The following is a 15,878-nucleotide window of genomic DNA, read 5'->3' as shown; positions in this document are numbered from 1 at the left end:
GTTGAAGGCAAATAATGTGGTGCCACTGCATCATCTCTCCACTCTAATTTTGGGAGCCAATAATGGGATTGTCTACTGTTGCTGCTCTTATCATCTTAGTGAAAAGAAAAGAAAGAAAAAAAAAACGATGGGGCTGTGGTAGACTATTATGAAGGAATAATAAGCCTGAAGCGTCTAATTTCAGGCTTGGAGGGTTCATTTTATATAGTTGAGATAAAGCTCGGATGACGATGATGATGGTATCCAAGCCAACTTTTTTTCTCACTATTTTCTCATAATGACATTTTTTTGTAAAAACCCCGATCGTAAAAAGTTGTTATTGTTTAAACAAAAAGTTGTTATTGTTTAAACGAAAATACCCTTCCCTACAAAAAAAAAAGTCAATTGACGGTCTTAAGTAATGTATTGTCCAAGTGACCAAGTCAACCGTCAGAGCGATGTGGCTTCAGAAGGTGTATTGTTGGAGCGCGTATTTGTACTGCCGGAGCGCTTGTCTTTATTACCCGAGCGACCTATTCGACCACCGGAGCAATGTGGCACTAGAAGATATATTGTCGGAGAGTGTGTCCTCATTGTCGGAGCGTGTGTCCTCATTGTCGGAGCGAGTCGTTGCATTGTCTCATTGTCGGAGCGAGTCTTTGTATTGCCGGAGCCCGTATCTTCATTGTCGGAGCGTATGGGGAGAGAGTCGTGGGTAAAATCTCATTGTCGGAGCGCATTGCCAGAGCGCGTGTCTTCATTGTCGGAGCGCATGGGGAGAGAGTCGTGGGTAAAAGCCATGAGGAGAGAGAGGAGGTAGTTTAGTCTTTTTTTTTTTTTTGTTTGGGATTGAGGGGTTTTTTATAACGAAAGTTGGTTGTCGGGAAAAAAAGTACAAAATGTTAACTGGGGGTAAGTTGTATAGATTGTTTACTTCAAGGGGGTTTTTGTAATTTTTCCAAACAAGGGGATTTTTATAATTCTCTCAAAAAAAAATGCAATAAGTGATCGTTGTTTCATTCAAATCCTAAATAAAAAACACGAGCACCCACTATTATATGGTACACAGCAATGTCTGCTACAGCAATTCTCAATAGTCACAGTTTTGTATGGTACATGATTTGCTATTGGAATCTACCATCCAATCTGGTCGATGAATAGTACAGTTGACTTTAGCTCTTGACATCCAACTTCACCATCTCTCCTCAAGATGCCCCTCTCGTGTATCATACTTTATACACCATGGGTGGTGTGTAGTTTTCCTCTCTCTTCAAATATTGCAATTAACTTCACCATCTATTCCACATGGGGTGTTGGGGGAGGCTCTGCTTTCTTTCTTTTTTTATCTATCCCTAATTTTTTTTAAGAACTCGGGGAAATATTCCAATTTACTTGTATGTAGGGTTCACCTGGCGATGCACCTATTATAGTTAATCCACCCCTCATAAGATCTGGAGATATATTTTTTGGATCCCAAATTTCTGTTATTTTTTTGGCTTATTAAGTTTATTGCTCTTTAATCATGAAATTTGGCACTCCAAAACCATAAAAGATCTAATTTTCTTTGAAAATTTAAGAACATTAGAGCAATATATAGATAATGGGCTGGGGTTTTGACGTTAATACTATCAAGCAATATGATGAAGTCTCATATTTTATTTTCACCAAAAGGTACGGATACAAATCCCCATTGACTTATATTTTTTTTATTTACTCAAAAAAAAATAAAAATAAAAATAAAAAAACAATATGCGGTGTTTTTGGTCCTAGTCTTAAATAAATCTAGGACTGAAATAGCGATGCTGGATCGTAGCGGTAACACCCCATACTTAATTACCGTGTTTTGGTTTCCAATTCTGTTAGACACTACTCATTGACACCTTAAAAAAAAAACTCACTTCCTAATCTATCTGAAAATATAGGTAGGGGCAAATCTTCCCCCTTGAATTACCTAGAAAAAACCGGGACGGATGCTCCCATTTCTAATTCCATGTTTATGTGAAATTTGAATAAGCGAACTTGCCTTTATTTTCCTAAAATGCTCAGAAAGCTCAGGCCAACCATTAAAGGCTTGACCCCACATGTGACTTCTGGTGTACATATAGATGTGCATTTATGAACGACAGCCTTTTCCAATTTCTTTTCTAATAAAGCAATATCATTAAAAGAGGGCCACTTGTTCTTTCTGATTTCTAGAGGCTAATGACTAATGCCCAAATCCTTTTTCTCTTGTTCCTATGAAGAGAGAGAGGAAACTTCTTCACTAAAACCCAAAAAAAAAAAAAAAAAAAAAAAAAAAAAAAAAAAAAAAAAAAAAAAAAAAATATCGGTTGGTGCACCACAAGGACATGGTGCACCATGCACAAAAGATATTATATATCGATCATACGAGTGCGAATCTCTATAATCATGATTTATACTTAATTTCCATCATCTATTTCTCGCAACGGAGGGCGTAGATGATCCATAGTTTTTCAAAACAAGCATTCATCATGTGATTGATCTTAACCGTTTGTCATAAGGAACAAATAGCAGATGACCCCTGGTGTACATTGTAAATTACACCAATAGAGTACAATATAAGTTCCCTTCAACACATAATGAGTCATTCTTCATGAAACGCATAAGGAGTCATTCTTCATGCAGTTTTGATTTACATACATAATATGCAACTCAAAAATAGAATATTGATTTATTTTTTTAAGTTTTATGTGGTGGTGGTAAAATTTAAAAAGATGTGGTTAAAAGTGGTAAAAAATTATATAAAGATTTATAATTTCATTAAAGATATAGCTCTTAATACAAAATAGTAATAGCTCATAATTCGTGTAGCCAATTCTAATTGAAAAAAGATTTTGACGATGATGATGTGACTATATGGTGGTGGTGGTAAAAAATGCATAAGATTTTCAATATACGGTATTTTAGGTCCAAAATACATAATTAAAAGATAAATTTTTGAAGAAGGCCATATTTGAATGTGTGTGTGTGTTGGCCACCTTAGAACCACACACACTCAGTACCAGCAGAGTAACAACAATTGCACGTGGGTCTCAAAAGGCGACTTTTCCAATAAGTTTGGGAACATGACAGAACTGAGAAATTGGGCGTGTTCCTGCGTGATCATACTATACACTTACTTCCTTAGGTGAAAGACTTGAGATAGCATTTTCTCCATCTAAAAATTGGGGATATTCATCTATGGAAAAGATTACATAAGGTTGACCTTTTAAAATGTAGAATTCAAATGCATTCCTAAAATCTTTCGAAAATGCCGTTTTGATGTTGGAAAACATCTAATCGGTAAAGTTGACATTGATATGTATTGATACGGAGGGGAAAAGAGATTTCAAGATCTCTTTGCAATACATTATGTACATAGTCTATTTTCAAAAATATTATGTATATATAAAAAAAAAAATTACTGAAAACCCTCTAAAATATACTTTCTAAACATTTTACCCCATCCTAAACTTTTTTTCACTTTTTTTTCTCAAAAACCATTTTTTCTAACTAATACCCAACCTAAAAAAAATAGAAATAAATACAAAATTACCCCTGTTTTTACCTTCTACATTAGAAAGGGCATTTGCGTAGGCAGTCCGGCATTTGTATAGGCAATCCGATATTTTTTAACTGCCGATCCAGCGTTTGCGTAGGCAGTTCGGCATTTTGTGGGTGTCGTCCGGCGTTTTGTGGGCATCGTTCGGCGTTTTGCGTACTGTAATAAAATCACTTCGGCGTTTTGATGCAGTTGTCCAGTAGTGTATGTGCGCTGTCAGACGATATGTTTACGGTAATGCAGGCAATCCGACGATTTGAAGTAGTGCTCCGGCAATTTACTTACTGGAATGGAGTCAATCCGGCGTTTGCAATGTGCAGTTCGGTATGTGTTTCTGGAATGATGTTAAGTTCGCCGTTTCACAGCTTCGCTCCGGCGTTATGGTCGATCTATCTAACACTGGGACGATGTAGCCTAGCAATATCTTACTCGCAATCCGGCGTTACAGAACTTCGCTCCGGTGATTTTACTACTGGAGACGTAAGTCCGACATTTTATGGTCTCGGTTTGATGTTTTAGATACATGAGTAGGGTGGTCCGGCGTTAATAGTCTATGGTCCGACGTATCACTGTCTAAATAAGCAGTCCGGTATTGTAGAAATGCAATCAGTCATATGTCGTAAGTCTGGCAAATATCAATTGCGGTCCGACGAAAGTATTATTAGGATCTGTCCAAATGATTTGTTCGTACGGTGAACGTAGGGGTATTTTTGTCAAAAAAGTTCTCACTTTTTGAGTTGGGGGTATTAGTTAGGAAAGATGGTTTTTGAGAAAAAGAAGTGAAAAAAGTTTGGATTGGGAGTAGAGTGTCTAGAGAGTATATTTTAGGGGGTTTTTAGCAATTTTCCCTTTACAAAATCTACTTTTAGAGTTTAAAATTTTATACCTAAAGATAAAAACAGATTCTCACTCTATACTAAGAATTTTCGATAATAAAATTGCATCTCATGACAAAGTTTGGAGGTGGACCTTAATTTGATTGTTTAAGATTGCAACCTTATGCATCTCAACTATATATGTATTTTTAAAATAAACAATTAAAATTTAATTACTTAAATACTTAGATCTTACTATCTAAAAATTTAAAAAGAAGAAGAAATAAATCGAGATGGAGTCCAATAATTATGTTACGCACTGCATCAAACACCCAGTATCCTCAATTTCAAAAATTTTAAAATAAAAAAAGTGAGATTTATGTAAGGGTGCGGTTTCTATATAAACAATGCAATTAAGGTGTACCTTAAAATTTTATCATGTAATTTTGTTAAATTTTATTTTAGTATTATCTTAAAATCTATTTTCATACCTAATTAAAAAATTTTAAAAAGCAAAAATATTTAAAATCAAGTAGATCTATAAATATATGAAAATCTTGAAAATGGATGATCTAGATAATGTGTTGCAAGATGCACTATTTTCGGAACGCAAAAATATTTTTTTTTCATATTCATACATCTCGATGTCGAGATGATCGATTAGAGGGTTTTTTCAACATTAAAACAATATTTCCTATAGATTTTTGAGGTACATATGTGATTCTACATTTTAAAGTTGCAACCTCCTTAAAACTTCTCCTTTTATGTAAATATAAACATAGTAAAAACCTAAAAATTTCCTTAGTTTTATATTGAGTTTCTAAACCTAACTAATCTTTTCAAGGAATTAACAAAGAAGACACGTTCGATTGGTGGAATATTAATCTACTTTTTGGACTTCTTGGTGCACAAAATCTTAGCACAGCTTATATTGCAAACTCATCAAAATTAGGGGCAGCGTCGTCATTAGTTAAAAGATTAAGACCTTTTTGCTATTCCCTTAAAAGATAGGGACTACATCGCCCTCTTCTCTCTCTCTCTCTCTTAAAAAAGAGATAGAGAGAGTAAGTAGTAATGGCGTAAGCGCGATGAATAAAAAGGGGCAAACGGACTGTTCGATTTCTGATGCAAAGGCTTGGTTGAGTGGGTAAGCTCTCTCTCTCCATTTAGTCTCTCGCTCTCTCTGAATTGATTGCTGGATTATGGTATGTTTGGTGAATAATCCATCAGATGATCGCTGATCATGAAAATTCTTCTTCTTTGAATTTCAACATGTTCTCTATAATTTTTTACTGGCCATGGTCTTGTTGTTGTTCCTATTCTGTAATAACCTATGCTTAAACTGTAATCGGGACTTTTTCCAATTGTTTGTTGTGTCTTGAATTACTTTATATATATTGATCTGTAATTCTTCAAGGAGTTATTCCTGTTCTTGATCGTGATGTATAGTCATTTCCATTGGATGATTTGTATGAGAATCTTGAAAATTAAATTAATTAATTGGGACGGCCTTCTTATCAGCAACTCCTGGTGTTTTTTTCTTTTTTTTGTAGATGAGTTATCAAGTTGGAGGAGTTTCTGATTGCTTTTTTGCTTAATTTTATAATAATAATGTTTTGTACTTTTTTTTCTGAAGTGAATCCTCACTTGTGGTTTTTAGGAAATTAGGAGTATCGTGACCTTGTTATGTACTTTGTTGTTTTCTTTTCTCTATTTCCTTGTTTATATTTCAAGCTTTTTTTTTGGTTATTTCAAATGTTACTAAGTATTAAGCTTGCAGATGTTGGATTTATTTATTTTTTATTTTTTATTTTTTTTCAGATTGATTGATTAGAAGGAAATGGACTCCAAATCTGTGTTCAATGTGTTGCAAGAAGTGTTTCCTCAGGTATGATGCCCTTTTCACGATTATGGATATGCTCTACTTGTTATTTGGCTATTTATTCTTAAAAGAATTATTGTATTTGTGATTATTTTTGGGTGAATAGAATTAAGGGCTTAATTTTGTGGGTTTCGATGGCTTCATCAATGAGCTAAGTATATTGTCGATGAGTTTGCTACTTTACTTTGTTTGATTCTATCTATCGTCTTTAGCAATCCTAACATCATCATGTTTAAGTCTTGATTGATACGATTTTGGAGTGAACGTGTGTGGATTAAAAGAAAATTATGTAAAATAATGACACCAGAAAGATAGAATTGACAATTATCATGTTAAAGAGTATATCATGGATCTTTGTTTGACACTATTTGCTATCATTTTTGTAGCTTGTTTAATTTTTCTGGATTTGGTATATTTTTATTCATGTTGCCTTGTTTGTTTGGTTGTTATCAATAATTTCAGATTGATTTGCGAATATTAAAAGCAGTTGCCTTTGAGCATTCTGATAATGTAGATGCTGCGATGGATTTTCTCATGGACCATGTTATCCCAAATATTAAATATCTAGAGGAAGCACCTCGTGAAAACATGGGAGGAGAAGGTAATTCTGTTGCATATTATGATAGTCCATTTATCTCTGTATGTGGATTTGGTTTCTTGATGAAAGTGTGGATTGCTTCTTAATGCTATTATTCTGCATAATCTTTCGATAATTGGTGACAGATAAAATGCAGAATGGGGACCACAAATTAGAGGAACTGAACTCTTCATCGAAGGAATCACACTCACCTCTATCTTCTGAAATGAACACTGAATCATATAAAGCCAATACTTCTTATGATTCCCTTCATTCCATGCTACCACACTCGAATAGTGTATCTGTGGGAGCATCTGATAAAGGTAGAGAGGGTGAACATCATGATTCGTACTTGGAGGCTGAATCTTTTGCAAACAACGTGTTGATCCAGGTCGAGCCATTGCTACATCATGAAGAGAGGGCAGATAACTTGGAGTCTTTAGTATTGGAAAAGGACTTCAGTGGACTTGGCGTAGCAAGCAAGGAATCTTCTGCTCAGGGTTCCTTGGGAAGTGATGTTGAACTTTTGATATGTCACAATAAGTTACCTCATTCAGACAATGAGAATCAATCTCCAACTATAGCGTGCAAATCTGGTCTTGATATTGATTTGCTTGAAGATTTTATTGGAGAGTCTCACAATTATAAGGAATTTAGTGAAATTGGCATCGCCACTGAAGAACCTCCACCTCAAGGTTCCTTGGGGAATGTTGTTGCCACTGAGGAACCTCCACTTCAAGGCTCCTTGGGGAGCGATGTTCAGATTTTGACATTTGACAATGAATTTTCTTCTGAAGGGATAGATAATGAGAATCACTCTTCAAGCGTGAGTAGCCAATCTGCTCATACCCCGAGTGTTGAAGATCTTGAAGATTTCATTGGAGAATCAAGGAACTATAAGGTATTGTCTTTTTCCCATTCTAGAATTATCTTGTAACACTTTATGCCAGTGGTAGTTTTGAAGCCTGGATGTAATATGAGAAACTATTGGAATGGCTTAGTGATTCTGTGGCAGTTCATGTGTTTTTTAGGAGCTAAGATTGATCTTGGAATTTTTGTCTTTTAAATTTAGGTTAATTTGCACACAGTTCAATATGTGTCTTTTTTTTGTTTTTTTTTTCACTTCACATGCTTTGTATCAAAACTTGAGATACTTGGATAATATGACCTAAAAGTTGAGACACAAAGAACCTGCTGCCAATTTCTACGGTAGTGAAAGTAGATGGGCATCGTATGCTCCAAGTCATGTATATGATTGGGGAAAAGTTTATATACGGTTGCATCCTTACGTCAATGGCTAAGGATGCAGCCTTATAAACCTTCCAATATTTTGGATGGTTCAGATTTCACATTTGAATGTCATACGCCAATACTTCCAACTAGAAGCAACCGGTTACCCTTCCAGTTGTGCGTCTCTCTGTCTCCACCCTACACCACTCTCTCTCATCAAAACCATGGCGGTTTTGCATTGCATGATTCTCTCGTATGGGTCTTGATCATTGATATAAACTGAGAAAAGTGGAAACTTTTTCAGGTGAAAGCTCCTTACTTGTTTTTAAAGGGGATTTTTAGTGGTGTCAATGGTGGTTTCTTAGTCTCCCTTTCTCTGCACCATGTCTTAAGAAAACCACCTTACCTTTTCTACTCTCTGTGCAAAGTCCATGGCGGTTTCGCATAAGCCCCATTTGTATAGAATAAAAAAATAAAAAAAACCTCACCTTTTTGTGGTTTCTGGTTTGGGCTTTGGTTTCCAATCGGGAATACCTAGTGGGGGCTTCAATAACACTCAAGGCATTCGTCTGTAACTTCACCTCCATGCCATTGGTAAGAACAAAAAAAATCCACCCTCCAAGACCAACTGGCTTTTTCACAACACCTTGAAGACCCACAACACAGATTTGGCACGAGTATTACCAATGACCACACCTTGGTGTGTCTCGGAAGAACAGAAAGCTCCTTTTCTTCACTGGCTTCTTTCTTCTCAAATTCACAGGCCTCACCATTAGAGCCCCTCTCCACCCATTCTTCAAGCATCGCAGAATGCATTGCAAAAACCACTGAAATTCGGCAAAATTGCAGAGAAAAATAAGCAACCATGGCAGAAGAGTGCAGCAGAAATTGAGCACTTTGCACCTCACTTCCCTCTCTCTCACCAAACACTTTCTCTCTCTAGAACTTTCTCTCTACACCTTTTCTCTATTACTTCCTAATTTAAAACAACGATGGATGCAGATCTGAGAGAAATGCATATCAGACCTTTTCTCTCTCTATTGAAACCCAGCTGCCTCTCTCTCTCTCTCTAGTTAATGGGTAGAGGGAAGAAAACTGGGGCACCGGTGAGCGCTGGTCTTCCCCTTGGTCTTAGTGCGCAATCTCAGCCATTGAAATACTTGAACGGGATTGCTTCAACCTTACCTCTACAGCTACAAATGCATCCGTATGCCAACTGCACCCATATAATTGGCAACTCATTTTATGTTATCCAATTGTCTTTCTCCTATTCAATTGCTGATGATCTATTTCCCATATATAGCAGTAGATAAGGATAGCTAAATCCATAACCTTATATGAGTTAAACCATGTATGAGGTTCCAGCAATCGAAAAATAAAAACTACATGTTGAGTTCCCACTTATTTTTTTAATGCCAGGGACTTGCCAATTAAGGCCTTTCCCAAAGTTTAGGTGGTGACCAGGTAGGCAGGTACCCTTGGAATGTCTGCTTCAGAGGACCCCATTTGGTGGCCATCCTAATAACTTGTCAAGAGTATCAAGAATATCGTAGGTATATGGAATATCAAGAATTTCTTTTAACTTATCAGCCACCTTTATGGCCTTTTAATGTTCATCTACAGAATCTTTAGAATTTTAACTCTCTTAGGCATGCTTTTCTACCACATGGATGGATCTTATCTCCTTCCTTATACCCTCTTGTGACATGGAGGGCATGTCCTTCAAAAGTTCAGATATCAATTTTACATAGTTAGAGCGATATACAACTGTATCACTGTTTTCAAGCCCTCTATTTGCTTCCTTATGCCAGTTTAGAGCTCTGAAATATGACTTCCTTTATATTCGAACTTTAAAATTTGATTTTACTTCTTTTTACTGAAATCAGAACTCCCTTGGTTGCCTTCTTTCGTATTTGTATGATTTTCCCTTAGATGATTTGTTGTTGAAACGTTTGAAATAACTGGATTTGCTGCCAATGAAAACGTTGTTGCAATTAATGAAGTTACTAATGGTCTTCAAATGCAGAAAACTTTGTTAGATGCTATGGAATCATTGCGTGGTTTGGTCAAAGAGGCGGAGGTTCAAGAGGAAGCCGCTGGACAAGCTAAAAAAGAAGCAGATCAAGGGGCTCAAGAGATCCTTACCAAAGTGGAGGATCTTAAACAGATGTTATCACGTGCAAAAGAGGCTAATGATTTGGTTAGCGCTTAGAGCTTCAATTTTCAAGTGAATTTGAATGATATGATTATTTATCTATATGTTGTCTACTTTAAAACCCATGAACAAGAAAGAAAGCACTGAGTCTATTTGTCATCTGGCAGCATTCTGGGGAAGTTTATGGAGAGAAATCTATATTAGCCACTGAGGCACGGGAACTTCAATCCCGTCTTTTGCATTTGTCAGAAGAAAAAGATAAATTTCTTCATGTCATTGATGAGGTGAGTTAACTGCCATATATCCCCTTCCATCTATTTGCTGGGTCCGCTTCTTTTTTTTCATTTCATCCAGAAACATGCATGTCAATCCATGCCAGACGTACAGTTTTGATGATGCTATTTAAATGGGTTTTTTTCATCCACATTCTGCTTTTGCTTTAAAATTTTCTGCGGAACTAGTAATTAATAAATTTCTGATGTACAGCTCAGCTAATGACATTTAGGATGAATGTTCAGGTTCCTCTTACTCTAGCATGTTATGATACATCTTCAACATATAAATTCTGAGAATTTTGAAGAAGACTATTTATGTTCTTTAATTTATAGTAGGATGCCATTTCAATGGAGTTTTCACCTATGTGCTGCTTTTGCTTCAAAATTTCTGCAGAAATAGGATGTAAGAGATGCCTGACATAAAGCTCAGATAATGACATTTACAATGAATTTTTGGTTCCTCCTATTCTAGCATGTCGTGATGCATCATCAAGATATTAATTCTGAAATTTTGGATAAGACACTTTTGTTTATAATTTAAAATATAAAATATAGGATTACAGTAGACGGGTCATGATTCAGGCTTACTCTAGTAGTTCATCATGAGCTTATACTTGTAGAAAGCTGAAAGAATTTAATAATGGTAATAAAGGCGCTTCCCTCAAATCATGCTTGCATCTTATGTCTCAATATTTGGGATCATGCATGTCACTTCTATGTAATTGGTGCCAATGTTGTTTTGCCTGCTTTTGTTTTAGATCTTAGACACATGTTGGGTCCATGTAGGTTTGGTAAGACATCAGAATTTGAGATCGTGGTTTGCGCAATATGCGTTTAACATATACTACTCAGGCACTCCAAAATTGGCCTAGTCTAGACATACTTTGCTTTGTCAGCATGATGCGAAACTCCTAGATACCAGGGTGGGACACTTGTTTGTACAACACTTTTATCATTATAGGAAAGTTGATACAATTCGGACATGGGGTGTCTTGGTTTATGGAAGTGAAAGCTGGCCCAACAAGATTTGAAGATATGACATCTTTGTTAAAAACAAAAGCTCTTCCATGAGTGAAAAAAGTGGGGGAAGGGGGGTATCCCCCATCTAAACCATTGCCACATTGAGGGTTGAGGGTTATAACTCCCCTTTTATTTATTTATCTGTTTTGGTGGTTCTTGTTTTGGCTTCAAGTGCCGAACTACAAAGCACGATTATTTTTTGAGTATATCATTCCGGCACTTCAAGTGCCAGACAGATATAGACACACACGCCCACGCCCACAGGCATGCACGCACGTGCACACACAAAAAAAAAACAAACCACCCTTCACAAATTCTAAACTTAGCCTTCGAATTTAGGTGTTGTTAATATTAGATTATCCCATTGACGCACACAGTTGTGTCCTCCTGTGTCTTAATTCTAGGATGTCACATTTAACACTGAGGTACGCATGGTACATCTCTAGACGTGTGTGGGTAATATTGCTTTTAATTATTAAAGGGTTTACTTACTCCATTTCGGTATTGTGGTATGGTTGATTGTACTCCAGTCAGAGGAGTAAGATGGAAAAATGGATGTTGTCTGTCATATCTTACTGCAGGATAACAAGCTTTGCACTTATAAATTCACACGAGCGTGTGTGCTCATTTGCATTTTTCTTTGGGAGAGAGAGAGAGAGAGAGAGAGAGAGAGAGAGATGTTGTTTTGTAGCTATGATTGGATTGCTTTTCTAACTATGAATGTATTGTACCCAGATGCGCAGCGATCTAGAAGTGAGGATTGCGGCTGCAAAAGAACAAAGAGTAGCCGCGGAGAGAGAAAAACAACTGAAGGAAGATGCTGCATCTGCTGCTCTTGCTGAACAAGAACTTATCATGGAGAAGGTGGTAGAGGAGTCCAAGAAACTTCAGCAAGCAGCAGAAGAAAATTCGAAGGTAAGAAGATGACTAATCTGAAATTTCTCTCTTTTTATGTTTTCTGCTTTGATAATGGTATGCTTGAAAGTTATGGATGATGTAGTTCAATTTCTTTAATCATGTTGTCTTCAAATTTTCTTGAAGTACACTCCAAACAAATGTCAAATGTTCACGAAGACCACATTTCTTTCTTTCTCAGATATGGCCCCTGTTAATAGGAAATGATCAAATTACTGGTTAGAATGAGCAAATTCTCCTCATTTTATGAGGCTGAATTTCCCAATGTATGACATGTATTGTTTTTTGAAGAAGGTTAACTTTGTATGACATATATTGTTCAAAACTTCAAATTTGTCCATTTGTTGTTGCCATGGTTATGGTGAATGGCTTGGAATTCCATAACTACTTTATAAGTAACACCTCCATATCCTGGCCTTTGTATTCTGAAATGGAGTGAAATTTTTTATACAGTTTTATATAGGAGGATCAAAATCTAAACAGTTCATCCAGTAGATTCAATCTGAAAATAGAAGCTAGATTTGATTTTCTATTTGAGAGTCTAGTTGTTATAGAGATTTTTCTATTGTACAAAGAGAATGGGAGGTTATCCAGTTCAAGATGGTCATTCTGAAATTCCAAAATTCAGTGGTATTATGTTGGGTTTAGGACTAATTTTTCCAACTCTTGAATCTGAATAAAAGCTTGAACTGCCCATCTGGATTCCTATTCTCCATTTAAAAGGGTCTATGAGAGATTTAAACGATAATTGTTCAAACTAGGTATCAGGGACTAAGAGAGATATTATCCACAATTATTCAAACTGCATGTTTTGTGTAATGGCTTATTTTCTCCATAGTATTGTAGGATGACTTACTTTTTTATAGTGGAAAAGACCATAATGACTTATTTTCTCCATAGTATTTTGGGAGGACTTCTGTTTTATAGTGGAAAAGAACTGTGACATTTTCTTTAGGTGGTCAACTGGATTTCAAATATGGATGTTAAGAGTTGCAACTTATACTCTGAGCATAGAGACCAAACCCCAACATCAATAGCTGAGTTGTGATGAACTATTAAAAATATAATTAAATCTAGAAATCTAAGCTCATTGTGACATACTGTTATCAATCAAGAAAAGGAAATTCCAGCCATTCAAACTGTTAAGAAGTGAATTGATATGTTCTACAGTCACTGGTAGAAAATGTTTTATGAGCTCAAGTGAACTGTGGAGACCGCATCCCAAAATTAATATGAATTGTGATGAAATATCCTAGAAGTAAAATTAAACCCTTTAATCTAAGCTCATTTTGTTATCAATCAGAGAGAGAAAATCCAGAAATCCAAACTGTTTCATAGAATGTGAACTAACGCGAGTCCTCCAATTACTTGGTACGAGTAGTTTTAACAATGCTCAAGTGAATTGTGGGGTCTCGATTTGGACGCCAAATTCTTCATGTTTCTTGCATGTTTCCTGTTTCTGTTAATCGTTGTGATAATGACATATCTGCTTCTCTTGCAGTTACGTGAGTTCTTGATTGACCGAGGCCGAATAGTTGACACTCTACAGTAAGTTAAAATTCTCTGCTGGTTTTAAACTATTTATGGAAATGGGAGTACTTCTGTTATTATCTTTTTAAAAGAAAGTATCCGTATCTGTCTCTCTGTGTGCAAAACGCACACTGTAAAATATTTTATTGGGCTACAATTAAATATCAGAAATGGCAATATTTTGTTGTTTGTTCACAACCAAAATACAACAAATGCAGAAATACACATGCATCAGTCTTGTAAAATTGGTGATAGCTTTCGAGTTTTTTTTTTAATTCCCCTGAACAGATAACTTGTCATGCATGTCTTCTTTGTCATTTAGATATGTCATTTCCATAGCTCCTCCCATCTAGAAAAAATCTCATGCATGTCTTCTTTATCATTGTGATAGTGTCATTTCCATAGCTCCTCCTATCTAGAAAAAAGTCCTACTTAAAACTGCATTTTCTTCTGCAGAGGAGAGATTTCAGTAATTTGCGAGGACGTGAGTGCCCTCAAAGAAAAATTCGATAAGGGGCTTAAGATAGGCGAGATGAGTCTTAGACTGCCAAAGTCATCAGAGGACAAGGATGCAGTAAGTGTCCTATCATCTTCTACCTCATCTATGAGGAGCCGATCTCTGGACTCTAGTAACTGGCGCCCCCAATTTAACACGGTGCCTAACCGCTATGGGCTCAGTGAGTCCTTTGAAACTGCGTCCCGAGATTTGTCGAGCAGTCAGGAAACAATCGAGAGCAAAATCGACGGTGATCAGAAGGCAAAGTCTTCCTCTGAAGAAGGATGGCATTTCCTAGAAGATGAACTTACATTTAATTGAGTTAATCTCAACTCTCAGTAAGATACAGAGATGCTTAGCTTTTATGACTGGTGCACGTTTTTAATCCTTTTTCCTTTTATTTCATGAAGTCTGGGTTCAGTTTGCAATGGCCGAGAATCTTCTATCTCTTTTGTCATGTAAATACAAGGTCTATTGACAGGCATCTTAACCTGAAAAAGTTTCTGCATAAATGGGGAATATATTTGAATTGTTTTGCAGGTTAGTCTTCATACTAGTATACCCGTCTATTTTTTTTTCTCCCTCAATGTGTTCGTTGTCGAGCAATTGCACATATATGCCCCATGTCCTATATTCTTTGGCCAAATTAATGAATTGAGGAGGTATTTTGGTCTTTTGACATTGAGAGAGTATTGGTTAGGCGAATTGTCTTTTCAAATTCTTTCTTCGAAGTTTTTTTGGATGTGTTTTAAAAAGTTTATTGGTTTTACTGATGGTGTGGCTTTTGATAGAGAAAAATGGAGTAGGATTCATTGAATGATTATTATGTGATGATGTTTTATAGGGTTTCCTTGTTTTATATGAGAATTAGGTCATTTGCTCTGGTGGGCTGTCCTGCTGAGAGAGAGAGAGCGAGCGAGAGAGGTACGAAGTACGAGAGAGAGCTGTTTGTGTAAAGCGAAAACCATCCATTTACTCTCTATTGGGTAAGATCCAACTAGGATTGACTTCAGCTCTCCAAATTTTAGGGATGGGACCGCTTCAAAAGGACAAGCCTCAATTAAAAAAACGTCCTAATTGCATTTTCTATGCACTTAAAAAATAATTTCAAGATTGAATGAACACTATCGAAATTATAAAAGGTGAGATCCAAGTATTAGAACTAAAATTCAAATTTTCTCCTTCGAAAAATAGTCATCTAATAGTTTAAGTGGTTTCCAATAGTAAAAAATCCTCCCATACGGGTCTTCTACTAAGTAGATGTGTACTACCTTCTTGAGAGAAGGTACTATACATGCCCTTGAATGAAAGTGAGATATAAAGAGAATGTACAAGGGAAAAAGGTTACCGAAAGTGAGATATAAAGAGAATGTGCAAGGGAAAAAGTTTACCTAAGGGGGTGACTCTATATTGTGGAAGTAAGGCGCACCTCAAAAATCCTT

The 15,878-nt window shown here is 36.2% G+C and overlaps 1 protein-coding gene across 3 annotated transcripts; it reads left to right on the top strand.

Moving 5' to 3' along the window:
• The first annotated feature begins 5,432 nt into the window (after positions 1–5,432).
• Positions 5,433–14,975, top strand: LOC18440585 (ELKS/Rab6-interacting/CAST family protein). 3 transcript variants are annotated; one of them, XM_006850723.4, is made up of 9 exons: positions 5,433–5,503; positions 6,178–6,244; positions 6,701–6,839; positions 6,962–7,716; positions 10,072–10,245; positions 10,368–10,484; positions 12,231–12,410; positions 13,912–13,958; positions 14,397–14,975. In XM_006850723.4, exons 2-9 carry the CDS (start codon positions 6,197–6,199, stop codon positions 14,755–14,757), a joined length of 1,821 nt encoding a protein of 606 aa, XP_006850786.1. In that variant the 5' UTR covers positions 5,433–5,503; positions 6,178–6,196; the 3' UTR covers positions 14,758–14,975. The 3 variants fall into 3 exon arrangements, with proteins under 3 accessions (XP_006850786.1, XP_020526957.1, XP_020526956.1); XM_020671298.2 differs by having other exon boundaries at positions 5,481–5,561; positions 6,753–6,839; XM_020671297.2 differs by having other exon boundaries at positions 5,481–5,561.
• Positions 14,976–15,878: the final 903 nt, after the last annotated feature.

Source organism: Amborella trichopoda, chromosome 1, assembly GCF_054954075.1.
Source record: "Amborella trichopoda isolate Santa Cruz 75 chromosome 1, AtrichopodaSantaCruz75HAP2 v2.0, whole genome shotgun sequence".
Classification (NCBI taxonomy): Eukaryota; Viridiplantae; Streptophyta; class Magnoliopsida; order Amborellales; family Amborellaceae; genus Amborella; species Amborella trichopoda.
This window is presented reverse-complemented; position numbering and strand designations above follow the sequence as displayed.

What these genes read in the sequence shown, in the direction of transcription:
- LOC18440585 (XM_006850723.4), top strand. Translation starts at nt 6,197, where the DNA reads ATGGACTCCAAATCTGTGTTCAATGTGTTGCAAGAAGTGTTTCCTCAG. An exon ending in TTCTTCATGTCATTGATGAG is followed by an intron (nt 10,485 to 12,230) that starts GTGAGTTAACTG and finishes TATTGTACCCAG; the next exon opens with ATGCGCAGCGATCTAGAAGT. An exon ending in CAGCAGAAGAAAATTCGAAG is followed by an intron (nt 12,411 to 13,911) that starts GTAAGAAGATGA and finishes CTTCTCTTGCAG; the next exon opens with TTACGTGAGTTCTTGATTGA.